General features: G+C 41.3%; 1 protein-coding gene across 2 annotated transcripts in view; it reads left to right on the forward strand.

Annotated features, from left to right (window-relative positions):
- The first annotated feature begins 16 nt into the window (after positions 1–16).
- Positions 17–27,662, forward strand: part of DCLRE1C (DNA cross-link repair 1C) — a 43,164-nt gene continuing 15,518 nt past the window's right edge. The window contains exons 1-8 of one of the 2 annotated variants that reach the window (XM_059910155.1): positions 17–313; positions 14,096–14,147; positions 16,546–16,630; positions 20,550–20,609; positions 22,651–22,706; positions 23,249–23,350; positions 23,782–23,854; positions 24,000–24,140. In XM_059910155.1, the coding sequence (XP_059766138.1) occupies positions 205–313; positions 14,096–14,147; positions 16,546–16,630; positions 20,550–20,609; positions 22,651–22,706; positions 23,249–23,350; positions 23,782–23,854; positions 24,000–24,140 (678 nt within the window). In that variant the 5' untranslated portion in view covers positions 17–204. The remainder of the gene's footprint in view (positions 314–14,095; positions 14,148–16,545; positions 16,631–20,549; positions 20,610–22,650; positions 22,707–23,248; positions 23,351–23,781; positions 23,855–23,999; positions 24,141–27,662) is intronic. The other variant, XR_009500146.1, reaches the window with a different exon arrangement.

Raw genomic sequence — 27,662 nt, forward strand, 5'->3', positions numbered from 1 at the left:
GCGCGAACTGACTGCAAGCTCCTTGGCGCTGCCCCCCCCTCCCGCCCCCCGGGCCGCGGGGCTGCTCTGATTGGACGTGGCTGCGCCCGGCCGGCCAATGGTGAGGCGGCGGCAGCTTCCCGGAAGTGGCGGCGCGGCCGGCGGCGGCTGGGGCTTCCGTTGCTCTCTAGGCAGGCGGCCAGTCAGCCCGGGTTGGCGGACGCAATGAGCTGCTTCGAGGGGCAGATGGTCGAGTATCCAAGCATCTCCATAGACCGCTTCGACCGGGAGAACCTGAGGGCCCGCGCCTACTTCCTGTCCCACTGCCACAAAGGTGAGCGAGCGTAGCGCGCCGCCCCGTCCCGGGGAGCCGGGCTGCGCGGGTTCGGGCCCCGCGGGGAGGTCGCCCAGGGGCTGGAGGGAGGAAACGCGGGGGTCGGGGTCCTGCAGGAGGGAGTTCAGGCTTTGGGGTGCCAGGGGAGAGACTAGCGACTCACCTTGTCCCGGCGGGCTCTTCAGCCCGTCTGACGCTTTAACTCCTCATCGGTACCGCGGGACAGAACAGCGACCCCCAGTTGTCACTGACCCAGGCCACTTTGATCAGGCACAACTATTCGAGTTTTGGGGAAGCTCTCCCAAGGCCCAATAGTCAGAGGTTGGCAAGGATTACTTAGTTCTTCCCCCATATCCTCGCGATGATGTTATAAAGACAAGTTTAGATGAAATTGTGCCATACCCACAGACATTGATTAGCAAGCATGCACGCACTCAAATTAAGCTTTCTGTCTGTAAGCTTGGCCAAGTGCAAGCTCCGCCTCCTTATAGATGTTCTTTACCCCCATGAAAGGTTCGTTTTGGTCTAGAGGCAGGATGCGGTTTACTTTACAGACGGCCAGGTCAGGCAACCAGCATACCAAGATTTCACAGCTGGAGGCGGTTAGGACTTAAGCTTAGAGCATCACTGCCTAATGATATGGTGCCGAGGTTAGATGCTCCAGGCAAGACTGGAGCGTCTCTAAAACATTTTAGCCAGTCTCCAGAGCTGGAGTACCACTTATTTCACAACCACTGTCCATTTTTTAACATCTGGTATGCTGACTGACACGTCACTAACTTCACCTATGAAAACAGGTTTAATATTCATTGTGCTAATTAGCACAGCCTTGGGCATTGACCAGAGATGAAGCTTAACTGAAGCGTTCTAGAAGCTGCCTCTTGGAGTGTGGACTCCCAGAGTAGCTTAAGTAGGATGCCCCCAACCCCTCTTTTGAGGAGTGACTCAGATACATATTCACGTATATATCACACGGTGTGATTTTAAAGTAAATTACAGATATCAAAACATGCCCTTCATCACACAGTAGGTGTGGAGATCAGCTGTTGTGTTGGGTGTGGAATCACTCACTTTAACCTGGTGTAAATCATTGAAATTTCTGCTTTTGGGAAATGCCTCTGCTTTCCGGTTCTAAGTCCCTAATTCTCTCTCTTTAATGATGAAAATCTGGACCTCCTCTATCGATTTGCTAAAAAAGCACATGAGCCTCTGTGAGGGTCTTTCTGCTTCTTTTTGAAGACAATATTTTTGTTTTTGTCTTGTTTTTCATTGAGAAGCCACTGCTGGATGAGGATATTTTTACCTTTTGTGTTGAGTCTGCCAGCATTTCTGAACTCACATGTGGTGGCCACAATTAAAGAATGGATTTGGGGCTTGGCCTTCATGTTTTGGAGTAGTGAGTTTGGAGAATGTGTTCATCTAGAGGAATTTGTTTGTTTGTTTTTGTATTTGTGTATTTATATTATTTATTGATTTTATTTTTTAAATTGAAGTGTAGTTGTGAAGTCAGCATCATTAATTTGTACATTAAGCAAGACTCTCTCCTGTCCAGCAGTGTATAATAACTTTTCCTGTGTTCTAATCCCATGTGGGTCTGTTTTCCCAGTGAGGATGTAAACTGATCAAGGGCAAGAACTCAACTTCTGCTTTCTGAGGTTTGCCACATTACCTATTGGTGGTTTTTAACCTTTTTGGGAAACAAGACTTCTTTGGATGTGCCATGGACTGAATTGTGTCCCCCCCAATTCATATGTTGAATCCCTAACCCCCAGTGTGACTGTATTTGGAGAAAGGGCTTTTAGGAGGTGATTAAGGTTTTAATGAGGTCATAAGGGTGGGGTCCTAATTTGATAGGATTGGTGGCCTTCGAAGAAAAGGAAGAGAGATCTCTCTCCCTCCACATACACAGTGAGGAAAGGCCATGTGAGCACACAGCAAGAAGGTGGCTATTTATAAGACAGGAGGAGAGGCCTCACCAGAAACCAACCTTGGCACCTTGATCTTGGACTTTAGCTTCCAGAACTGTTAGAAATACATTCTGTTTAAGCCACCCAGTCTGTGATATTTTGTTATTGCAGCCTGAGCTGACTAATATAGAATATCTGACAAGGTCTATGGACTCTTGTTAAAAAAAATGCACATGAACACGTTAACATCACATTTTGATAGAAGTTGAGGTGGGCCGTGGACCCGCTTGATGCCTCTTTATGGCCCATCTGGCACCCAGCGCTGTGCTCAGGGCAGACTTGACGAAGCACCAGTGAGGCCTGGAGGACACGAGGGGACCCATGGCCCGCGATAGTGGCCCAGCGTTGGGGAGGACCCCTACCGGAGACAACTTAAGATGATTTATTCTGGTCAAGGAAAAGGAAAAAGGCCCTGGAAGGGAGATGCTGGGTGCAGTCCTAGCATCACAAAGTAAACTCCCCAGATTCCCTTGACTGGGGTGGTGGGCTGGGGTGTCCTGATGGGACAGGGTGCTGCGCACTGAGGTAGTTTGGAAGCCTGGAGCAGAGTCCTGAGTCAGCCTTGTGTTTGCCGTGACTCAGACTCTCTGGAAACCCCGATAAGGGAGAGTCCTGCCCTGGGATGCACTCCTTGGCCCTAAAGCCTGGACCATGAGTGACCTGAGGAGATGCACACTCTGAGGGGGCAGGTGGACCGTCCTGTGGCGGCACGTGTTCGGTCAACGTCGCCCACTTGAGGTGCGGTGACGGCCTTGTTTTCAAGAGTTAAGGATTGTCACATATAAATTTGAGGGCACGTGTGTTGGTGGTAATTAGGATAATTAGATTTTTTTCTTGTGGGTTATTGTTAGGCTGTTTAACATTGTCTCCCCATCAACCCAGCTGGACTGCCTTTGCCGTTTGCCTTCATCAAGGGTGGTAACAGTCAGTGTTTACATAAATTAATCAAAATGCAAATGAAAGTCATTTTTGGTAAATGATTTGAGGAGGAAAAGACTTTCAAAATAATCTATTTGGTTATAGCTTTTTTTTTTTTAAGTAAAATTAACTTTCCAGCAGCATTTATGTATTAATCTTAAAAGAGCTGGAAAAAAGTTATATAGAGAAAATAATTTTGTATAATTAGCTTTAAACTTTTAAACTTATTATCAGTTTTTAGAAAACTTATAATGAAGATTGTTAATTCGTGGTTAGACAGCAGTTTTCATGGCTGAATAATATTTCATTGTGCATTTATACCACATCTTCTTTATGCATTCATTCATTGATGGACACTTAGGTTGTTTCCATGTCTTGGCTATTGTAAATAATGCTGCAATGAACTTGGGGGTGCAGATATCTTTTTGAGTTAGTGTTTTTGTTTTCTTCAGTTAAATACCCAGACGTGGAATTGCTGGATCATATGATAGTTCTGTTTTTAATTTTTTGAGGAACCTCCATACTGTTTTCCATAGTGGCTGCACCAATTTACATTCCCACCAACAGTGCACAAGGGTTCCCATTTCTCCACATCCTTTTCAACATTTGTTATTTTTCTTTTTGATAATAGCCAGTCTAATGGGTGTGAGGTGGTATCTCTTTGTGGTTTTGATTTGCATTTTCCTGATGATTAATGCTGTGGAACATCTTTTCATGTGCCCGTTGGCCATCTGTATGTCTTGGGGAAAATGTCTATTCATATCTGCCCATTAAAAACATCAGATTTTTTTTTGCTGTTGAGTTGTATGAGTTTTTTATATATTTTGGATATTAGTCCCTTATCAGATACATGATTTGCAAATGTTTTCTCCTATTCAGTAGGTTTTTTCATTTCGTTGATGCTTTCCTTTGCTGTGCAAGAACTTTTTAATTTGATGTAGTTTGCTTAGTTTTGCTTTTAGTGTCATATTCAAAAGATCACCACCAAGACCTATGTCAAGGAGCTTACTGCCTATGTTTTCTTCTAGAAATTTTATGGTTTCAGATCTTGCATTCAAGTCTTTAATATATTTTGAGTTAATTTTTGTGTATGGTATAAGATAATGGTTAGGTTTCATTCTTTTGCATGTGGCTGTCCAGTTTTCCTAACACCATTTATTGAAGAGACTGTCCTTTCCCCATCATATATTCTTGGTTTCTTTATCATAAATTCTCAATAATTGACACTCTATGTGTGGCTTTATTTCTGGGCTTGCTATTCTGTTCTGTTGATCCATGTGTTTTTATGCCAGTACCATACTGTTTTAATTACTATACATTTGAAAGAATATATTTTGTAACCAGGGAGCATGTCTCCAGTTTTGTTTTTTTTTCAAGATTGCTTTGGCTATTTGGGGTTCTTTTGTGGTTCTATACAAATTTTATGATTTTTTGTTCTATTTCTATGAAAAATGCCATTGGAGTTTTGATATGGGTTGCACTGAACCTGTTGATTGCTTTGGGTAGTATGGACAATTTAACAATATTGATTCTTTCAATCTTTGAGCATGGAATAGCTCTCCATTTATTTGTGTCATCAATTTCTTTTAGTAATGCTTGTAGTTTTCAATATACAGATCTTTACTTCCTTGGTTAAATTTATTCCTACGTATTTTATTCTTTTTGATGTAGTTGTGAATGGGATTGTTTTCTTAATTTCTCTTTCTGATGGTTATTTGTGTGTAGAAATGCAACAGACTTCTGTGTGTTGATATCCTGCAACTTTACTGAATTCCTTTATTCTAACAGTTTTTTGTTTTTAATATATCTTTATTGGAGTATAATTGCTTCACAATATCGTGTTAGTTTCTGTTGCACAACAAAGCGAATCAGCCATATGCATACACATGTCCCCATATCCCCTCCCTTTTGAGACTCCCTCCCATCCTCTCTATCCCACCCCTCTAGGTCATCGCAAAGCACCAAGCCGATCTCCCTGTGCTATGCTGCTGCTTTCCGCTAGCTAACTGTTTTACATTTGGTAGTGTATATATGTTTGTTTGGTTTTTTTTTTTTGAACTTTCAAATTTTATGTATTTTTTTATACAGCAGATTCTTATTAGTTATCCATTTTATACATATTAGTGTATATATGTCAATCCCAATCTCCCAATTCGGTAGTATATGTATGTTGATGCTACTCTCACTTTGCCCCAGCTTCCCCCTCCCACCCCATGTCCTCAAGTTCATTCTCTATGTCTCCATCTTTATTCCTACCCTGCCACTAGGTTCATCAGTACCGGTTTTTTAGATTCCATATATATGCGTTAGCATGTGGTATCTGTTTTTCTCTTTCTGACTTACTTCACTCTGTATGACAGACTCTAGGTCCATCCACCTCACCACAGATAACTCAATGTTGTCCCTTTTTATGGCTGAGCAATATTCCATCGTACATATGTGCCACATCTTCTTTATCCATTCATCTGTCAGTGGGCATTTAGGTTGGTTCCATGTCCTGGCTATTGTAAATAGTGCTGCAGTGAACATTGTGGTACATGACTCTTTTTGAATTATGGTTTTCTCAGGGTATATGTCCAGTAGTGGGATTGCTGGGTCATATGGTAGTTCTATTTTTAGTTTTTTAAGGACCCTCCGTACTGTTCTCCATAGTGGTTGTATCAATTTACATACCCACCAACAGTGCAGGAGGGTTCCCTTTTCACCACACCCTTTCCAGCATTTATTGTTTCTAGATTTTTTGATAATGGCCATTCTGACTGGCATGAGGGGATACCTCACTGTAGTTTTGATTTGCGTTTCTCTGATAATTAGTGATGTTGAGCATCTTTTCATGTGCCTCTTGGCCATCTGTATGTCTTCTTTGCTGAAATGTCTATTTAGGTCTTCTGCCCATTTTTTAACTGGATTGTTTGTTTTTTTGATGTTGAGCTCCGTGAGCTGTATGTATATTTTGGAGATTAATCCTTTGTCTGTTGTTTTCATTTGCAAATATTTTCTCCCATTCTGAGGGTTGTCTTTATGTCTTGTTTATGGTTTCCTTTGCTGTGCAAAAAACTTTTAAGTTCAGTTAAGTCCTATTTGTTTATTTTTGTTTTTATTTCCGTTACTCTAGGAGGTGGGTCAAAAAAGATTTTGCTGTGGTTTATGTCAAAGTGTGTTTTTCCTATAACCTTCTCTAAGAGTTTTATAGTGTCTGGTCTTACATTTAAGTCTTTAATCCATTTGGAATTTATTTTTGTCTATGGTGTTAGGTAGTGTTCTAATTTCATTCTTTTACATGTAGCTGTCCAGTTTTCCCAGCACCACTTATTGAAGAGGCTGTCTTTTCTCCATTGTATGTTCTTGCCTCCTTTGTTGTAAATTAGGTGACCATATGTGTGTGGGTTTATCTCTGGGCATTCTATCCTGTACCATTGATCTATATTTCTGTTTTTGTGCCAGTACCAAACTGTCTTGATTACTGTAGCTTTGTAGTATAGTTTGAAGTCGGGGAGCCTGATTCCTCCAACTCCATTTTTCTTTCTCAAGATTGCTTTGGCTATTCGGGGTCTTTTGTGTTTCCATACGAACTGTAAATTTTTTTTATAATTCTGTGAAGAATGCCATTGGTAGTTTGATAGGGATTGCATTGAATCTGTAGATTGCTTTGGGTAGTATAGTCATTTTCACAATATTGATTCTTCCAATCCAGGAACATGGTATCTTTCTCCATCTGTTTATGTCATCTTTGATTTCTTTCATCAGTGTTTTATAGTTTTCTGAGTACTAGTCTTTCGCCTCCTTAGGCAGGTTTATTCCTAAGTATTTTATTTTTTTGTTGCAATGGTAAATGGGAGTGTTTCCTTAATTTCTCTTTCTGATTTTTCATTGTTGGTATATAGGAATGCAAGAGATTTCTGTGCATTAATTTTGTATCCTGAAACCTTACCAAATTCATTGATTAGTTCTAGTCGTTTTCTGGTGGCATCTTGAGGATTTTCTATGTATAGTATCATGTCATCGGCAAACAGTGACAGTTTTACTTCTTTTCCAATTTGTATTCCTTTTATTTCTTTTTCTTCTCTGATTGCTGTGGCTAGGACTTTCCAAAACTATGTTGAATAAGAGTGGTGAGAGTGGACATCCTTGTTTTGTTCCTGATCTTAGTGGAAATGCTTTCAGTTTTTCACCATCTAGTATGATGCTTGCTGTGGGTTTGTCATATGTGGCCTTTATTATGTTGAGGTAGGTTCCCTCTATGCCCATTTTCTGGAGAGTTTTTATAATAAATGGGTGTTGAATTTTGTCAAAAGCTTTTTCTGCATCTACTGAGATGATCATATGGTTTTTATTCCTTAATTTGTTAATGTGGTGTATCACATTGATTGATTTGCGTACATTGAAGAATCCTTGCATCCCTGGGATAAATCCCACTTGATCATGGTGTATGATCCTTTTAATGTGCTGTTGGATTCTGTTTGCTAGTATTTTGTTCAGGATTTTTGCATCTATGTTCATCAGGGATATTGGTCTATAATTTTCTTTTTTTGTGATATCTTCTTCTGGTTTTGGTATCAAGGTGATGGTGGCTTTGTAGAATGAATGTGGGAGTGTTCCTCCCTATGCTATATTTTGGAAGAGTTTGAGAAGGATTGGTGTTAGCTCTTCTCTAAATGTTTGATAGAATTCGCCTGTGAAGCCATCTGGTCCTGGACTTTTGTTTGTTGGAAGATTTTTAATTACAGTTTCAATTTCATTACTTGTGATAGGTCTGTATATATTTTCTAATTCTTCCTTTTTCAGCCTTGGAAAATTGTACCTTTCCAAGAATTTGTCCATTTCTTTGTGGTTGTCCATTTTATTGGCATATAGTTGTTTGTAGTAGTCTCTTATAATCCTTTGTATTTTGGCAGTGTCAGTTGTGATTTCTCCTTTTTCATTTCTAATTTTATTGATTTGCGTCCTCTCCCCTTTTTTCCTTGATGAGTCTGGCTGAGGGTTTATCAATTTTTTTAATCTTCTCAAAGAACCAGCTTTTAGTTTTATTGATCTTTGCGATTGTTTTCTTCGTTTCTATTTCATTTATTTCTGCTCTGATCTTTATGATTTCTTTCCTTCTGCTAACTTTGGGTTTTCCTTGTTCTTCTTTCTCTAGTTGTTTTAAGTGTAGGGTTAGATTGTTTATTTGAGATTTTTCTTGTTTCTTGAGGTGAGATTGAATTGCTATAAACTTCCCTCTTAGAACTGCTTTTGCTGCGTCCCATAGGTTTTGGATCGTTGTATTTTCGTTGTCATTTGTTTCTATGTATTTTTTAATTTCTTCTTTGATTTCTTCAGTGATGTCTTGGTTATTTAGTAGTGCACTGTTTAGCCTCCATGTATTTGTGTTTTTTACAGTTTTTTTGCTGTAATTGATTTCCAATCTCATAGTGTTGTGGTCAGAAAAGATGCTTGAACTATTTCAATTTTCTTAAATTCTCCAAGGCTTGATTTGTCACCCAAGGTGTGATCCATCCTGGAGAATGTTCCATGTGCACTTGAGAAGAAAGTGTATTCTGCCACTTTTGGGTGGAGTGTTCTATAAATATCAATTAGATCTATCTGGTCTATTGTGTCATTTAAAGCTTGTGTTTTCTTATTTATTTTCTGTTTGGATGATCTGTCCATTGGTGTAAGTGGGGTGTTAAAGTCCCGTACTGTTAATGTGTTACTGTCTATTTCTCCTTTCATGGTTGTTAGCATTTGCCTTATGTATTGAGGTGCTCCTGTGTTGGGTGCATATACATTTATAATTGTTATGTCTTCTTCTTGGATTGATCCTTTGATCATTATGTAGTGTCCCTCCTTATCTCTTGCAACAGTCTTTATTTTAAAGTCTATTTTATCTGATACGAGTATTGCTACTCTAGCTTTCTTTTGATTTCCATTTGCATGGAATATCTTTTTCTATCCCTTCACTTTCAGTCCGTATGTGTCCCTAGGTCTGAAGTGGGTCTCTTGTAGACAGCATATATATGGGTCTTGTTTTTGTATCCATTCAGCCAGTTTGTGTCTTTTGGTTGGGGCATTTAATCCATGTACAGTCAAGGTTATTATTGATAGGTATGTTCCAATGACCATTTTCTTAATTGTTTTGGATTTGTTTTTGTGGGTCTTTTTCTTCTTTTGTGTTTCCTGCTTAGAGAAGTTTCTTTAGCACTTATTGTAAAGCTTGTTTGGTGGTGCTGAATTCTCTTAGCTTTTGCCTGTCTGAAAACCTTTTCACTTCTCCATCGAATCTGAATGAGATCCTTGCTGGATAGAGTAACCTTGGTTGTAGGTTTTTCTCTTTCATCATTTTAAGTATATCCCGCCACTGCCTTCTGCCTTGCAGAGTTTCTGCTGAAAAATCAGCTGACCTCATGGGGATTCCTTTGTGTGTTATTTTTTGTTTTTCCATTGCTGCTTTTAATATTTTTTCTTTCAATTTAATTTTTGTTAGTTTGATTAATATGTGTCTTGGTGTGTTTCTCCTAGGGTTTATCCTGTATGGGACTCCCTGTGCTTCCTGGACTTGGGTGACTATTTCCTTTCCATGTTAGGGAAGTTTTCAACTATAATCTCTTCAAATATTTTCTCAGACCCTTTCTTTTTCTCTTCTTCTTCTGGGACCCCTATAATTTGAATGTTGGTGTGTTTAGTGTTGTCCCAGAGGTCTCTGAGATTGTCTTCAATTCTTTTCATTCTTTTTTCTTTATTCTGCTCCTTGGCAGTTATTTCCACCACTTTGTCTTCCAGCTCACCTATTCGTTCTTCTGCCTCCATTATTCTGTTATTGATTCCTTCTAGTGTATTTTTCATTTCAGTTATTGTGTTGTTCATCTCTGTTTGTTTGTTCTTTAGTTCTTCTAGATCTTTGTTAAACATTTCTTGTATTTTCTTGATCCATGCCTTCATTCTATTTCCGAGATTCTGGATCATCTTTACTGTCATTACTCTGAATTCTTGTTCAGGTAGGTTGCCTATTTCCTCTTCATTTATTTGGTCTTGTTGGTTTTTACCTTGCTCCTTCATCTGTGACATATTTGTGTGCTGTCTCATTTTTTTTTTTTTTTTTTATGAGTGGGATTGTGTTCCTGTCTTACTGGTTGTTTGGCCTGAGGCTTCCAACACTGGAGTCTGTAGGCTATTGGGTAGAGCTGGGTCTTGCTGCTGAGATGAGGAACCCCATGAGCCCTCACTCCGATGAATATTCCCTGGGGTCTGAGGTTCTCTGTTAGTCCAGTGGTTCAGACTTGAAGCTCCCACCGCAGGAGCTTCGGCCTGACCCCGGGCTTATGATCCAAGTTCCCGCAAGCTGCATGGGGTGGCAAAAAAAAAAAAAAGAGAACAATAACAAAGTAAAACATAAAATTAGACTAGGAAACTAACAGATATATTAGAAAGAATATAAAAATAAAAATATAGATGAATCAACAACTGGAAGGTACATCAGTACCATAATAGTAAAAAAGAGGAGGAAGGAAAAGAAAAGAAAAGGGAGGGAAAAGGCCTTGGCTGTAGAGGGCGGGGCCTAAGCAAGGGCAAGGTTTGGGTGATGGGCGGGGCCTATGCTCAGGACCCACAGGGCTGGAAAAGGCCGTGGGGGCCGTGGGGGGTGGGGCTTAGGCTCAAGGAACAGAATGGGCCCAGTCGTGTCCCCCACCACTGGTCTCAGAGGGCAGAGGACATCACCTGGGAGCCCAGCAGGCTTCCTGGGCTCTAGTGGGCGGGGCAAATGCCCTCTTCTCCTCTTCTGCTCCTCCTGGATGACCCCTCCCACCTGCCTCTCCTGATCTCCCCAGCCTGCCTCCTGTGCCTCCAGGACCCACGTGGCCTGGATCAGGCTTTGCGGGGTGGGCGGGGGTACCGGTTTGGGAGCTCAGCAGGCTCCCTGGCCCAAGTGGGCCAGGTGATTGCCCTCTGCTCCTCTCCCCCTCTTCCCAGAGGGCCCCTCCCTCCTGCCTCTCCTGATCTCCCTGGCCTTAGGGGCGCCGATCCTGCCTGGCCTCCACTTCTCCTCCCCTCTCAGTCCCCCTATATCCTACCGGTTCACTTTGGGGTTCCTCCCGTCTCCTTGGGCATCAGAGTCCCCCACCCACGGCCTTCAGGTGCCCTAGCTGTGGGGAGACGCTAACTCCGCATCTTCCCACACTGCCATCTTGACCAGTATTCTTCTAACAGTTTTTTGATGGAGTCTTTAGGGTTTTCTATATATGTATCATGTTGTCTGTAAATAGTGTCAGTTTTACTTCCTTTCAACTTTGGATGCCTTTTATTTCTTTTTCTTGCCTAATTCTTCTGGCTAGGATTTATAATATTATGTTGAATAAAAGGGCAAGAGTGGGCGTTCTTGTCTTATTTCTGATCTTAGAGAAATAGCTTTCAGCTTTTCACCACTGATTATGATGTTTGCTGAGAGCTTGTCACATATGGCCTTTATTATATTGAGGTTTGTTCCGTCTATACCTGATTTATTGAGAGTTTTTATCATAAATGGATGTCAAGTTTTGTCCAGTGCTCTTTGTGCATCTATTGAGATGATTATATGGTTTTTTATCCTTCATTTTGTTAATGTGATTATAACATTGACTGATTTGTGGATGTTGAACCAAGTTTGCATCCCTGGAATAAATCCCACTTAATCATGGTGTATGATCCTTTTAATGTATTGTTGAATTCTGTTTGCTAATATTTTGTTGAGGATTTTTTTCATCTATGTTCATCAGGGATATTGGCCTGTAATTTGTGTGGTGTCCTTGTCTGGTTTTGGTATCAGGGTAATGCTAGCCTCATAAAATGAGTTCTTTGAATGTTTGCAGAATTCAATAGCAAAGCCATCTGGTCCAGGACTTCTGTTTGTTGGATTTTTAAAGTTACTGATATTAGTAGAGATATTTAGTATCCTTACTAGTTATCAGTCTATTCAGATTTTCTGTTTCATCATGATTCAGTCTTGGTAGGTTGTATGTTTCTAAGAATTTATCCATTTCTTCTAGGTTGTCCACTTTGTTGGTGTATAATTGTTCATAGTAGTCTCTTACCCTTTCTTTTCTGTTTTAAGAGTTGTAATAGCTCCTCTTTCATTTCTGATTTTATTTATTTGAGTCCTATCTCTCCCTCCCTCTCTCTCTCTCTCCCCACTTCTCCTTTGTTGGTGAGTCTAGCAAAGGCTTGTCAATTTTGTTTACCTTTTCAAAGAACCAGCTCTTAGTTTCACTGATCTTCTCTGTTGTCTTTTTAGTCTGTTTTTTATTTATTTGTGTTCTACTCTTGGTTATTTCCTTCCTTCTACTAATTTTGGGCTTTGTTTTTTCTTCTTTTTCTAGTTTCTTGAGTTGTAAAGTTAGGTTGGTTATTTGAGATTTTTCTTGTTTCTTGAGGTAGGCATTTATCACTTGACCTTCCCCCTTAGAACTGCTTTTGCTGCAACCCACAAATTTTGTTATGTTTTATTTCCATTCTCAGTCGTCTCAAAGTATTTTAAAATTTCTTTTGATTTATTCTTTGACCCATTGGTTGTTCAGTAGCATGTTGTTTAATCTCCACTTATTTGTGAATTTTCCAGTTTTCTTCTTGTAATTAATTTCTAGTTTCATACCATCGTAGTTGGAAAAGATGCTTGATATGATTTTAATCATCTTAAATTTATTGAGACTCATTTTGTGGCCTAATATATGGTCTATCCTGGAAAATGTTCCATGTGCACTTGAGAAGAATGTGTGTTCTGTTGCTTTTGCATGGAGTGTTCTTTATATATTTGTGAAGTTCACCTGATCTTATGTGTTGTTTAGGTCCAAAGTTTCCTTACTGATTTTCTGACTGAATGATCCATGCATTGACGTAAGTGGGGTATTAAAGTCCCCTGCTCTTACTGTATTGCTGTCTATTTCTCCTTTTAAGTCTGTTAACATTTGCTTTATGTATTTAGGTGTTCCTCTGTTGGGTGCATAAATGTTTACAAATGTTATATCCTCTTGTTGGATGGACCCCACAAGAGGATATAACATTTGTAAATATTACATTATCATATGTAATATGATAATGTCTCTTATTAGAGTCTTTGTTTTAAAGTCTGTTTTGTCTAAGTATAGTTACTCCAGCTTTCTTTTGGTTTCTATTTGGAATTAGGATAATTAGAGTTGGTTTGATTTATCTAAGCAATTTCAAAATGTTTGGTTCTTGTTATCTGGGCTTTTGCATGCTAAAGATTCAAAATGTAATATTATAATGCACTATATATTTAAAGTACCATTTGGTTTAAATGTTACCTTTCTTTAAAAGTCACCTTTCTGTGTTTGTTAATTTGGCAAGCTGTGGAGCAAGCCTCTATGGGTAGCAATAACCCACCTTTCAACCCAACAGTCACAGTAGGCTGAGAAGATAATGAAACTCTTGTTATTCTGGCCTAAGCCTGAATGGTTTCCTCGAGGATTCCATGGAAGCAAACTTGAATTTCCAGATGGACTAACTTTAGTGACTGGAATTGAAGGGGTCACAGAGAGCATGGTCTGAAGGGTGGTTGGATTGAAATGAAAGAAGAGAGTAAAGGAAAGTGATGGAAGCAGTTCTGAATGAGGTCGTGCATTCTTCTGTGGCTACTCTGAGTGATTTAGACTCTGCCCTAAGGTGCAGAGGATCATTCTCCTTTTAAATGGCTTCTGTTGGCTCAGAGATGGTCAACTTTTAGTGGTTCTTGTCCTATTTTTGGTGGATTCTTCATCTGCAGAAGCAAGAGCCAGTAGCTCATACAAATCAATGCTCCTATAAAAGTGAACCTCTCATTTATTTTCTCTTAAAAGGAAGCCTAAAAAGAACAGACAACTCAGTTTCCTTGGGCCAAGGAATCCTCTGAAAAAAATAATGTATTTATGATTTCTGATTCTTTTGTTTTCAGATCACATGAAAGGATTAAGAGCCCCTGCCTTGAAAAGAAGGTTGGAGTGCAGGTAATTTCTTTTCTTTTCTTTTTTAGAATTATTTATTTGGCTGAGCTGGGGCTTAGTTGTGGCATGCGGGATCTTCGTTGTGGCATGCGGATCTTTAGTTGCAGCACATGGGAACTTTAGTTGCAGCATACAAACTCTTAGTTGTGGCATGTGGGATCTAGTTCCCTGACCAGGGATTGAACCCGGGTCCCCTGCATTGGGAGCACGGAGCCTTAGCCAGTGGACCACCAGGGAAGTCCCCAGGTACTTTCCTTTGCTATTTATTTGTGTGTTCTATTTTTTTAAGTAAAAATTTTAATTGAGCTGTAACATCTACATAGAAAAGTACTTACATCATATGGGAATACTCTGATGAACTTTTACAAGTGAACACATGTGTAGCATCTGCCCAGTCCAAGAAATAGAACAGCATCAATATCCTGGGACAGAACCCTTTCCCTCCCCCAGTCAGTCTTCCCCACCCACAGGTAACCTCTCTTCTGACTTTTGTCATCATCGTTTAGCTTTGGTGGTTTTTGAACTTTATTTAAATAGAATCATACTGAATAGACTCTTCTACTTGTTTTCTTTTACTTAACATTATATTTAGTGGAATGATTCATCCATGCTATTGGGTGCAGTAATAGTCTGTTCATTTTTATTTCTGTAAGAGTGTGTCTGTGTGTGTGCGTAAATGATTGTTCCATTATAAAGAGTCATATAATACTGTTGGATCTTTTCTTAAAGCTGAGTCATTGCATTCTTTTCTTGCAGTCATTGCCTAAGTCAAATTCCAAATTCTCAAGATATATGCAGTTGACCCTTGAACAATGCAGTGGTTAGGGGCACCGACCTTCTATGAGGTCAATCCACATATAACTTTATAGTTGGCGCTCCCTATCCTGGTTCCGCATCTGTGGGTTCAACCAACTGCAGATTGTGTAGTACTATGGTACTTATTTAGTGAAAAAAAACCCCATGCGTAAGTGGACCCTCACAGTTGAAATCCATGTTGTTCAAGGGTCAACTGTATATAGGAAGGACCCTATTGACTTTTTGACTATTTGATCTTTGACTTAGCAGGCTTCTTTGCTAAGTGATATCAATAGTCTGTGTTTGTGATAATGGTAGCTAATATTTATTAAAAATATATATTCATACTAGATGTTGAAGATACAGTAGTGAGCCAAATAGGCAAAAATCCCTGTCTTCTGGGAGCTGACATTCTCCTTAGAGCCTCTTGATAATCTTTTGAATAGATACTATTATTATTTCTATTTTACAGATGAGGAAACTGAGGAACCAGAGGGGTTAAATTAGTTGCCCAAAGTCACACAGCCAGTAAGTGGCAGGACCAGGATTCCCACCAGGTCTGTCTGATTTTAGAGCCTATGTATTAGTTATCTATTGCTGCATAACAAACTACCCCCAAACTCAGTGACTTAAAACAACACTAATCATGTATTCTCTCTGTCTGTTTCTATGGGTCAGGAGTTCTGACGGTACAGTGGGGATGGCTGGTTTCTGCCTGACTGGGTGTCGTATGGGGGCTGACATTACCCGAAGGCTCATTCATTCAACATCTGACATCTGGGCTGGGGAGACTCAAACAGTTGGGGCACTTTGGGCATCTCTGTCTCTAAAAAATAGCTCTTCAGCATAGTGGTTTCAGAATAGCAGTACTTCTTAAATGGAAACTAAAAAAAAAAAGTGTATGTCCCAAGAGAGGGCCAGCGGCAGCGATACCGCCTGGAGATCTAGCCTCGAAAGGCCTGCTGTATTACGTCCATCACAGTCTGTTGGCTACGGCAGTTACAAAGCTCTGTCCGGGTTCAAGGGGAGGTTAACACAGATGCCTCCTGTCAGTGGGGGAATTTCCATGACCACTTTGTAAGAAGACGGTGTGTGGTTAGGGTGCATACGTCAGTGTGGGCATCTCTGGAAAGTATGATCCGCTGTAGACTGCATTCCTAACCTCTAAACTGGAGTGTTGAATTTTTAAAGTTTGTCATGAAGTTGATTTCTGCCCACTAAGAACATAAACAGAATAGATTTATATGAAGTAAAAGGCAGACGTCTCCTGTCCCACTTCCCTTTCTGCAGAGGTAGTTTACCATTTGGTGGTATCTCTCCAGACATACCTGATTGTCTAAAACACGTGTCTTTACGATGAGAATGGTGAGGACCAGCCTTTGAGGAGGTCAGAGGACACAGTATTTTCTCTCCTTTGCTTCTTCTCCGTCCCTTTATAGTCTTGATGGGACTGAGGTGGTCACTGGACTGTTGGCCTGCCAGCTCAGTTTCTGAATTATTCGAGGCAACTGACATATATTGAAACATATTTCCTAGTCACCCAGATGTCTCATTCTCGATTGTACTAAAACAGCTTCTTTTTTTTTTTTTTGTCTCTTGTTTTCAGCTTGACGGTTTACTTATACTGTTCGCCTGTTACTAAAGAGCTGTTGTTAACAAGCCCGAGGTACAGATTTTGGGAGAAACGAATTGTAAGTTTTATTTTTTGAATGACACTAATTCTTCTTTTCAAGTGGGAAATATTTTTTGAGGTATTGAACAAAGCATTGGCATTATTCAAAGCCTGCTTTCTCCAGGCTATATTTACCCACAGTAATTACAGTGTTGCTGTTTAGCCTTTGTAATTCATTAGTTTGGAAGAGGTTGACATTTTATCGTTGCTGATTTTTCTTTCTTGTCCCTCAACATGTTGACCTAGATTCTTAGTTTTGTCTAATCTCACAGACTCTCTTGCTGAGTTACATTTTATTACTTTAAAGTATAAAACATTCATTAACATAATTGATAAATCCTTTTGTTTAGATCATGGGATAGATTAGGAAAAATAAAATTTATGGGTTATAATAAGAAAGGGATAACAATCAGAATAAAAATAGAATGGATAATTTTGAATCTGGCAGAATAAAATGGATCTATCCAACAGAAGGTAAAGGGGAGAAAAAAGCATGGCACATTGAAAATGCGAAGATGGTGGCAAAAGTTCTATTATAACAGTAATTGCTATAAATATGAATGGATTTACTTCAACCCTGGATCAAAAGACAAATTCTTGGTTAGGCTAAAAAAAAAAAAATGATCCACCAGTCTTGGTCTACAAGAGACATAAATCACTCTAAAGGAAAAATGCAGGTTGAAGGGGAAAAAATAAAAAGGAAAAAATATAATGAACAATTAGAAGCTAAACATGCCAGAGTGGCAACTTTTATATCATACAGAGATTGAAGGCAAAAAAAATATCATAAGTTTCAAAGAAGGTGTTATTTATTATTAAGAGGAACAAGCTTTTAATAGTATCAAGAAGATATGAACATAAATGCAATTGACAAAGTAGCGTCAAACTGGATAGAGTAGCACCTGATCACCCAGTGCTTGATGAGGGAAAGAACCACGAGGAGTAGATAGAATTAGGGTTTGTGATATGCATTAAACCGTCAGTAATTGGGGGTGCCGGCAGAGAAGTCTGAACAAGCATCATCAAGAGTGTTTGATGTCTGATTGCTGGCAGCTTTCAACTCCCACCTCCACTTGCCCCACATCTGGGCAAACTGATAAAAAAAAAAAAAAGCCTGCCCCTTCCTTGGCACCTACATGGAATTCAAACATGCAAGCCCAGGCCCACCCCGTAACCACGATAAAAACCAGGGCCACCTGCTCCCATTTTCTCAGGTCACACAGACCACTTCCTCCCAGCCTGGTTTCTACCCTCCTCTCCCCAGAAAGTCCCACAGTGAACATATCGCAGTGTTTTCACACTCTCTTGGTTCACGTGTGGCATCTTCAGTCTTAGCCTCTGATCTGTCAGTTGGGGTGGGATCCCTCTGCAGAGGGACACAACAGCAAGGCTGTGACCTTGGCCTTGGTATTAGGCCTGAAGTTACTGTGGGTCAATCTGGCCAGCAGTCAGGAAGGAAAGCTGAAAAAGAAGGAGAGAAGAGCAGAGACAGGCTAGAGTCCACAGGGACAAATGGGGACCCATGTCTGCCTCCCACTCCTCCCAGCCTTGGTAACACTGCCATCCCCTTGGTCACTGAGTTCCACACACGTGGCCCAGGGCTCCGAGAAGCTCGGGAGGACACCCAACAGAGGACGGAGCTGCCGCCGTACTGCGCGTGTCAGTGAGGTAAGCCAGCAGATCAGCAGCGTGCCCGCGCTGCTATAACTTCTGGTGCCTTTCGGAGCATTGACAAATGGCTGCTGGTTCACTCCTGCCTTCCAGATCTCACACAGGTGTTTCTTGTGGCCACTGCTAACCTGGAAGTGTACGTGGAAGGGGCTTGTAGGATAATTCCAGCTCAGCTGAGTGGGTGTAGTTCAAGGCCACCTCATAATCTAAGGGAGAAAGGGGCACCTCAACAGTGGTAGCTGGAGAGCTTAGCAGACCACTCTCAGAAGCTGAAAGATGAAGGAGACGGGAAGTAAGAAGATATATACAGAAGATTTAAATGGCAGAATATACAGAAGATTTACAGAAGATTTAAATGGCATACAGAAGATTTAAATGGCATAATTAGTACACGTGAACCAATATACAGAAGATTTAAATGTACATATACAGAAGATTTAAATGGCATAATATACAGAAGATTTAAATGGCATAATTAGTACACGTGAACCAATCGAAACACAGAGCTTTAAACCGAACAGAGAAAAGATCTTTGGGTAAACTTGGAACATTTACCAAAGCTGAGCATGTACTACGTCACTAAAGAAGTTTCAAGAAATCCTAGTGATCTGTTCTTTTACTATAATACAGTGATGTTGGAAATCAGAAATACAAGGAGAGTTAAAATCATCCCATACATATGGGAGCTAAATGCATACCACAAGCAACTCTAGGTTAAAGAGGAAATTGTAAAGAAAAACATACAATACTTAGGACTGATGGACAATGAAAGTGTGACATGTCAAAGTGTGTGGAGCACAGCTAAGTTAGTACTTGAAGGGAAATTGCGAGCATTAAATGCATTTCTTAGAAAACAGACTGGAGCTAAATGGAATAAGTCTTTGACTCAAGAAGAATGAAAAGGAGCAACAAAGCAAACCTAAGGATATGTGAAAGAAGAAAATAATAGAGAGAAAAGGACAGGTTAGTGATCTAGAGACTAACTACCACAGAAAATAAAAGGGAAGATTAACAAAAGTCAAAGCTGGTTTCTAGAGAAATAGAGATAAATTTAGGGACTTCCTGGTGGTCCAGCAGTTAAGACTCTGTGCTTCCAATGCAGGGGATGCGGGTTTGATTTCTGGTTGGGGAGCTAAGATCCCACATGCCGCACAGTGTGGCCAAAGCAAACAAACAAAACAAACAAAAAAAACCAAAACGAAATAGAGATAAATCTTGCCAAGATCGATTAAAAAAAACAAAGATGCATATAAAAATACAGAACGATAAAAAGGAAAATAGCTATTAATAATAGCAATGCCTTGTTTTGAAAATTAATATGATAGTATGTTCAATAATTTAGACACAGTGGATAAATACTGGAAAAGTAGGAGAATACCAAATTGAGGCAAGAAAAGTAGACCACTTGAATAAAGAAGTAGGCATCAAAGACATTAAAACAGTTTTCAAAGATCTCTTCTTCAAAAATACCCCACACCCAGATGGTTTTATAGGTGCATTTTGCCAAATGTTCAAAGAACAAATAATCCCTATTGTAGGAGAGACTGAAAAGATAAGCTGCTCAACCTCACTGGCAAAATGGATAATGATAGTAAATGGGGAACAAAAGGCCATTTCACATGTGAATGTCCTAATTAAGGTCATAGCTGACTGAATCTCACAGTATTAAAATATAGTGTATCATGAATACAGTGTGTTTATTCCAGAAATGCAAGGATATTTTCACACCTGAATCTCAGTCACTGTAAATTTTATGACATCAGTGGGCTAAAAAGGTGGGAAATTATGTTTATTCATCAGCTACTTACTGAATGCCTCTCTGTGCTCCTTGCTCTTCTAGTAAAATGTGCACGTACACTCCGACCTTTTCATAGCAGCTCAAATCTGTGAATTAGGCCAACACGCCATGGACTGATGGCAGACTGTGTTCTGCAGCAGAAAAGCTAAACACATAGGATACGTGGGGAGGTGAAGGGAGGAAAATTGAATTCATAGATGCAGAATCGCTGTGTCTGAGGATGTGTAAGTTTATAAGGCATCCAATCCATATTGCCACATCAACCTCAGGAAAGGTATTGTATTAGCTTTATCATGTTTTGGGGCTGTTAAACCATTATTATAGTGAAATCAGAAATTGTTCCACAGAGACTCTGTAACATCTCTTAGTTCCCTTTCTGTGTTTGAGATGGTAAAGGCATGTAAAGCCATGAAAAACCATGAAAATGTATAATACAATGTATACATGATCTCTTATTTTATTTTAATAGATATCCATTGAAATTGAAACTCCTACCCAGATATCTTTAGTCGATGAGGCATCAGGCGAGGTAACTAAATATTAAATACTGTGTTTTTAAAAATTATTATTATACTCAGCATTAAATGATTGTTTATCTTTCTCCTTGATTTGACTGCTCATGTAACCAGAAATAAAATTTATAGTAAATGAGTGAGTTTGTAGGGAAAAAACGTTTGTGATGTATTTATTTTCTACATCTGAAGGACTGGACCATGTCAGAACTGCTTCTATTTAGTATCACATGCAAACTATAGGAGCTCGATAGTAATGATATTACCATACAGTGTGATTGTCACATTTATTAAGTTTATTATAATGTTCAGGATATAAAACTGTGCTTAATGTTTTTGCAGCAACTTTATGTATATTGTGATTTTTTTTCTGAATCATTTTCGTATTCAAGAAAAAGACATTGTCCAAGTGGATCCAATTTATTTTTTTGTCCTTAAATTTAGAGGCAGGTACTTTTGTGTTGTGCATTTATCTTTTTTAATAGTAAGTAGGAGTACCAACCCACCTTTTCTGTATTTATTTATTTTTATCTCAAATTATACCTAGGGCTAGGCGGTGTTTTCCTATCTTATGGCAAATCTCGTTAATATTTGTTCCGTAGCCCGATTAGAACCTGCTCTGTGGACACGTTTAACTCTGAAGGGTGTCCTTGGTGGTGTGACTGTGATGGGACAGGGGCCGACCTTTCACATGTCCTCCCTGGAGGAGATCAGGCATTGGAGTACTTCTAGACTTACTGTCCTGAGGGAGGGGAAAGGGATGGCCTGAACCTTCCTAAATGCCATCCTGAGCTTGGTTAGCTGACACTTTTGGGGACATGCTGTCACTGCCCGGTGGCCTGTAATGTGTGTTGGTGAAACGCTTTCTCAGAATCGGGCACCGGGCAGCAGGTGGCTCTTGGTGAGCTGAGTCCAGCTGCCCCACTGTGGTCCTTTCCATTTCTCCTCTCCCACTGAGACTTGTGTGTCTCCAGCTCCAACCAGCGAGAAAGCCCCTTCTAAAGGGCCTTTGGAACGAACGACGTCAGACATCCAGGGGGAGTTACCATGGTCGAGTGGAGAGCTGACGCAGCCAGAGCTCTGCCCCACCACGTACTGAGCCCCGAGAGGCTGTGGTGCCCATCAGGCTCCGCCTAACGGGACAGTACAGCGTGCTGCATGGTGACTTGGGACCAGGCTGCATCAGACTTCTTTTTTTTTTAACTGTCCGTGCGGCTTGCAGGAACCTAGTTCCCTGACCAGGGATCGAACCCGTGCTCCCTGCAGTGGAAGCGTGGAGTTCTTACCACTTGACTGCCAGAGAATTCCTTTTTTTTTTTTTTTTTTAAACAACAGCTTTATTGAGACATAATTCACATACCGTACCATTCACCCCAGTTAAAGTACACTATTCAATGGCTTTTAGTGTATTCACAGAGTTGTGTATCCATTGCCACAATCAATTTCAGAATATTCTCATCGCCCAGAAAGAAACACGGGACCCTGTTTCTCCCTCCCCCCAGCTCCTGGCCACTACTAGTCTAGTGTAAGTCTCTATGGATTTGCCCATTCTGGACATTGTATTTAAATGGACCCATACAGTATGCGGTCTTTTGTGACTTCTTTCACTTTGCATAATGCTTTCAATGTTTATCCATGGTGTAGGATGTATCAGTTCTTCATTTCTTTTTTTGGCCAAGGAATATTCCATTGTATGGATAGACCACATTTTGCTGGTTCAATCATCAGCCAGTAGACATTTTGGCTGCTTCTACTCTGGCTAGTATGAATAATGCTGCGGTGAACATTCACGTTTTGTGTGGACCTAAGTTTTCGCGTCTCTCGCGTGTATACCCAAGAGTGGAATTGCTGTGTCACATTGTAACTCTACGTTTAACCATTTGTTTGTGGGTGAGGATTCCACTTGTCTCCAGGGTTTGGAGAGTGGGGAAATGAGGAGAAAGGCACACCACGTTCTTGGGAAGTAGTTGCATGTGTTGTATTCAGGAGGGCTTTGTTTAGCTGGGTCCTAATGATAACTTCTATGATTATTATTTTCTTCTTTTATTTTCTTTTTAGAAGGAAGAGATTGTTGTGACTCTCTTACCAGCTGGTCATTGCCCAGGATCAGTTATGTAAGGGGGCTCATCTATTTTGCCCATTTATTTTGTGTAGATATGTATTATATTTGTAGAAATAAACTTGTAGGGTCTAGAAAATAACCTGTACAGGGAGGTTGGAGTCTTATGATGGCAATTCCTGTAATCTTAGCTTCCAAATTGAACGTGGGGGACTGAGGTGCCGGTCACGTTCGAAACGTGGCTTTCTTACAATGGAAGTCTTCGGCAGCAGTCTTTCCACTGGCTTTGCATTGTCCCAGCACATGGATTTTTCTCTCCATGAGCAGGGGTGATCTCAGTATACGGTGGAAGGTGCTGATGTATTTCAGAGGACATCTCTTGCAAACTCAGCACTGTCTCCATCATGTTATTATTTTCCTCCTTTGGGAAGAGGTGCAGCTGAGTGCCTGGTGTGGTTTAGTGCTGTGGGAGTTCCACGATCACCTACCGTAGTGGCTGTGCTTGGCAGGCAGCATGGGCTGTGGGTTTGGTGCATTTTTGCTGTATTAGGAGTTTGCACGAGACCCACCGGTCACTGCGCTCTGTACCCTTTCCAGGTTTTTGTTTCAGGGCAACAATGGGACTGTCTTGTACACGGGAGACTTCAGATTGGCGAAAGGAGAAGCTGCCAGGGTGGAGCCCCTGCACTCCGGGGGCAGGTACTGGGCTTTGCGTGATTCCTGAACGTTAAGGCTGCACTGTTTTCAAGGTGTTATTGTTCTCCCCCCACCCCACCCCACCCCCAAATATGAGCCTTTGTTTCTATTAGAAGTCTAACTCGATTATAATAACATTTGTAACAGGAAAGCAAACTTTTCCCCTTGAAATGAGGTAATGGTAACATTCCGTGTGTTGACCGGGGTAGTAGTTACGTGAATTGGTCAAAATTCACTGAACCGCATATGCAAAATCTGTGTTATTTTGTTATATGGAAATCATTTCCTGACAAAGTTGATAATAAAAAAAAATTCCAAATGGAACATCCATTTGGATGTCTAGATTTTCTGTCTCTAACGAAGAGTTTAGATTTTATCCATATTTTTATTTCCCATGAGGTGAGTCACACCCCTTGTTTCATTTTTGTTTTCAGAGTGAAAGACATCCAGAGTGTGTACTTAGACACGACTTTCTGCCATCCGAAATATTACCAAATTCCTAGTCGGGTACGTCTCCCTGGAGCGTGGCCCGCATTTCTTAGAGGGAAGTTTGTGGGATAACAGATCGCATGGTAATTGTCCCCATTTGCGTGAATATCTGGGAATCCTGAGAACGGAACAACGTTAACTGCCTTTGAACCTTCCCGCCCAGGAGGAGTGTCTGCGTGGGATCCTGGGGCTGGTTCGCAGCTGGATCACGCGGAGCCCGTACCACGTGGTGTGGCTGAGCTGCAAGGCCGCCTACGGGTACGAGTATCTCTTCACCAACCTCAGCGAGGAGTTCGGAGTCCAGGTGCCTGACGGCTCTCTCTTTCCTCTTGGTCCTTTCCATCCTCCCAACTCTGCCTTTCCCCTCCTTCCCCGTTTCCCCCCAGAGTCCCCCCAGACTGGAAACTGTGACAGACGAACACAGCCTTTGTCATCTTTTGTTTATTCGCTTCCTCTTGGGAGGAGTTGACAGTGGGAAGAGCCCTTTGGTGAAAAGTCCCCTAAAGGAAGTATTTTTTCAAAACTGTGGGTCATGAAATAAATTCAGTGTTTGTGACCAGCAGTGAGAATAAACTTGAAGTAGGAAATATCTGAGTGTATTGCTTACAGTCAGAATAAACATTGTCTTGTGAAAATTTATGTGGGCAATCAGACACGTACATATCTAGATCTTCCTCGACTTAACCACAGGGCTACGGCCCAATAAATCCATCGTAAGTTGAAAATCTCATTGAGTCAAAAATGTATTTAAGGGGCTTCCCTGGTGGTGCAGTGGTTGAGAGTCTGCCTGCCAATGCAGGGGACGCGGGTTCGAGCCCTGGTCTGGGAAGATCCCACATGCCGCCGAGCAACTGGGCCCGTGAGCCACAGCTACTGAGCCTGCGCGTCTGGAGCCTGTGCTCCGCAACAAGAGAGGCCGCGATAGTGAGAGGTCCGCGCACCGCGATGAAGAGTGGCCCCCGCTCGCCGCAACTAGAGAAAGCCCTCGCACAGAAACGAAGACCCAACACAGCCAAAAATAAATAAATAAATAAATTAATTAATTAATTAAAAAAAATGTATTTAAATACCCCTGACCCACTGAACATCATAGCTTAGCCTCAGCTACCTTAAACCTGCTCAGACTTGCGGACACAGGGAGGGGGAAGGGTAAGCTGGGACGAAGTGAGAGAGTGGCATGGACATATATACACTACCAAATGTAAAATAGATAGCTAGTGGGAAGCAGCCGCATAGCACAGGGAGATCAGCTCGGTGCTTTGTGACCACCTAGAGGGGTGGGATAGGGAGGGTGGGAGGGAGATGCAAGAGGGAGGGCATATGGGGATGTATGTATACATAGAGCTGATTCACTTTGTTGTACAGCAGAAACTAACACGACATTGTAAAACAATTATACGCCAATAAAGGTGTAAAAAAAAAAAAAGTGCTCACAACACTTAGATTAGCCTACAGTTGGGCAAAATCATGTAACGCAAAGCCTATCTTACAATAAAGTGTGTAGTGTCTCGTGTAATTTATTGAGTGCTGTAGTGAAAGTGAAAACCAGAATGGTTATCTGGGTCCAGAACGGTGGTCGGTGTGTGGACAGTGGCCGTTCACCCGCGCGATCGCGTGGCTCTCTGGGGCGGCAGCTTGCTGCGGTGCTGACCAGCATCACGAGAGAGGATCGTACCGCCAGCTCAGGAAAAGATCGTACCTCAAAATCTGAAGTCCGTTTTCTACTGGATGCATATTGGTTTCTCACCATCGCAAAGTTAAGTAATCCTGGGTCGAGCATCCCAAGTTGGGACCGTCTGTACATACATGCTGTGTATGCATCCTCGGTTGCTGTGGAAACATATTTCTTACTGAGGGTCATGGTCAGAAGTGTGTGAAGAACACCGTCCTGGGGCACTGAGCCCCCTCCCCGTGGAGGACTCACATCAGGTCAGGCTGGGAGCCAGTGTTCACCCGTCCCTTCCAGCCTTCGGTGCTGGCCTCTCGGGACCCCGGGCGGCCGGGTGAGCAGGCCACGTGCTTCCTGCAGCGCCCACGTCCCGTGAGAGGAGATGGAGTTTTGGTGGCGACTCCGAACAAAACGAAACGCTGGAACGAGTCGGAAATTTAAATTCTACTTCATTCGTCAACTTTTACTATCGATCCCCCAGCTAACAGACTTGTGCTAAGAACTTAACACTTATATACAACGTAATTTAGTAAAACTGAAAAGATTTAGTGCTTCTGCATTTGCAATTTTAAAAATTCCTCCCTCCCTCCCTCCCTAAACCCTAACTTCCTAAGCCCTTCTTTCCTTAATTTCTTCCTTCCTTAAGTTTTTGTGTCCAAATGTTTTTGGTGTAAAGCTGCCAATTCTCCATTTTGGGAAGGACTTGCTTTCATTCTGAGATTGTCATTCTTATATTTTTTGGTGTTCAGATGGTCCTTTAAATTAAAATCACAGTGATAATAGGTTGTATGTGTGCACACACACTTGCACACATTTTACTATTTGCTTTTTTTTTTTTTTCTCACGTCCTCTCTTGGCAAAATATAAAGGTAGCAACCACTTACCAGTCCCAAATTTGTTTTGTGAATTTTAGTGGTGTGTGAAATCGAAAAGACTGGAAGCTCCTCTAGCTCTGAGGCCTCATAGGGAGAAACCCTGGGCCGAGAAGGTGTCCGGGGATGGAGGGGGTGGAAGAGAAAGCAGGCCTTAGGAAGGTGACCCCAGAGTCACCCCGGAGTGAGGCCTCTTTCAAGTCTCTTAATCCCTCTGTAGGGGTCAGAAACAATTCTAGAGAAGGAATCTTAAAAGGGAGAACAGTGAGGTTTTTTAATTAAAAAAATTTTATTTATTTATTTATGGCCATGCCAGGCGGCCTGCGGGATCTTCGTTCCCCGATCAGGGATTGAACCTGTGCCCCCTGCAGTGGAAGCGTGGAGTCTTAACCACTGGACCACCAGGGAAGCCCCTGGTGAGGTTTTTTGACAGAGGGACCTGAGAGATGATTTATGGCAACCTTTTCAAGCATCTTCATTTTTGTGAGGATGAAAGTTTCTCCCTGTTTCTCTGTACATCTCAGAATTTACCTCTTTGATCTCCTTCTTAGGCCAGAAAAGTCAATTCCTTGTTACTTCTTGTTAGTCATTAGTAAACAGGTAGTGAGAGGAATAAGGATAAGTCACAGGATATCACAGGTTAAGTAAGAAGTCATGCTCGGGTTCTTTTTTTTTTTTAAATTTATTTATTTATTTTTGGCTGTGTTGGGTCTTCGTTGCTGCGCGCGGGCTTTCTCTAGTTGCGGTGAGCAGGGGCTACTCTCTGTTGCGGTGCACAGGCTTCTCATTGCAGTGGTTTCTCTTGTTGCAGAGCACAGGCTCTAGGCACGTGGGCTTCAGTAGTTGCAGCATGCAGGCTCAGTAGTTGTGGCGCACGGGCTTAGTTGCTCCACGGCATGTGGGATCTTCCTGGACCAGGGCTCGAACCTGTGTCCCCTGCATTGGCAGACGGATTCTTAACCACTGCACCACCAGGGAAGTCCCATGCTCGGGTTCTTTCTATACCTGTCTTGGTATTAATTACCACAGCGCTTTAACATTATTCTAAACTGTTTTGTTATTCAGACTTCAAAATGAGAATACTTTTTTGGGGAATGCTATTTCACTATCCTTGTATTGATTTAGGTACTTGCTGTTTACTCAAAACTACCCAGAAAAGATTTAAGTAAAACTGACATGTGGGTTTTAACAATTTAAAACGTATTCGCTTTAAAATTCTAAATTGGCCGAGGTTTGTTTTGTTTTGCTTTTTTGCATCTGCCCTCCTCCTTTTCATCCAATAAAG

The sequence above is a fragment of the Balaenoptera ricei genome, chromosome 2 (genome assembly GCF_028023285.1).
Source record: "Balaenoptera ricei isolate mBalRic1 chromosome 2, mBalRic1.hap2, whole genome shotgun sequence".
Classification (NCBI taxonomy): domain Eukaryota; kingdom Metazoa; phylum Chordata; class Mammalia; order Artiodactyla; family Balaenopteridae; genus Balaenoptera; species Balaenoptera ricei.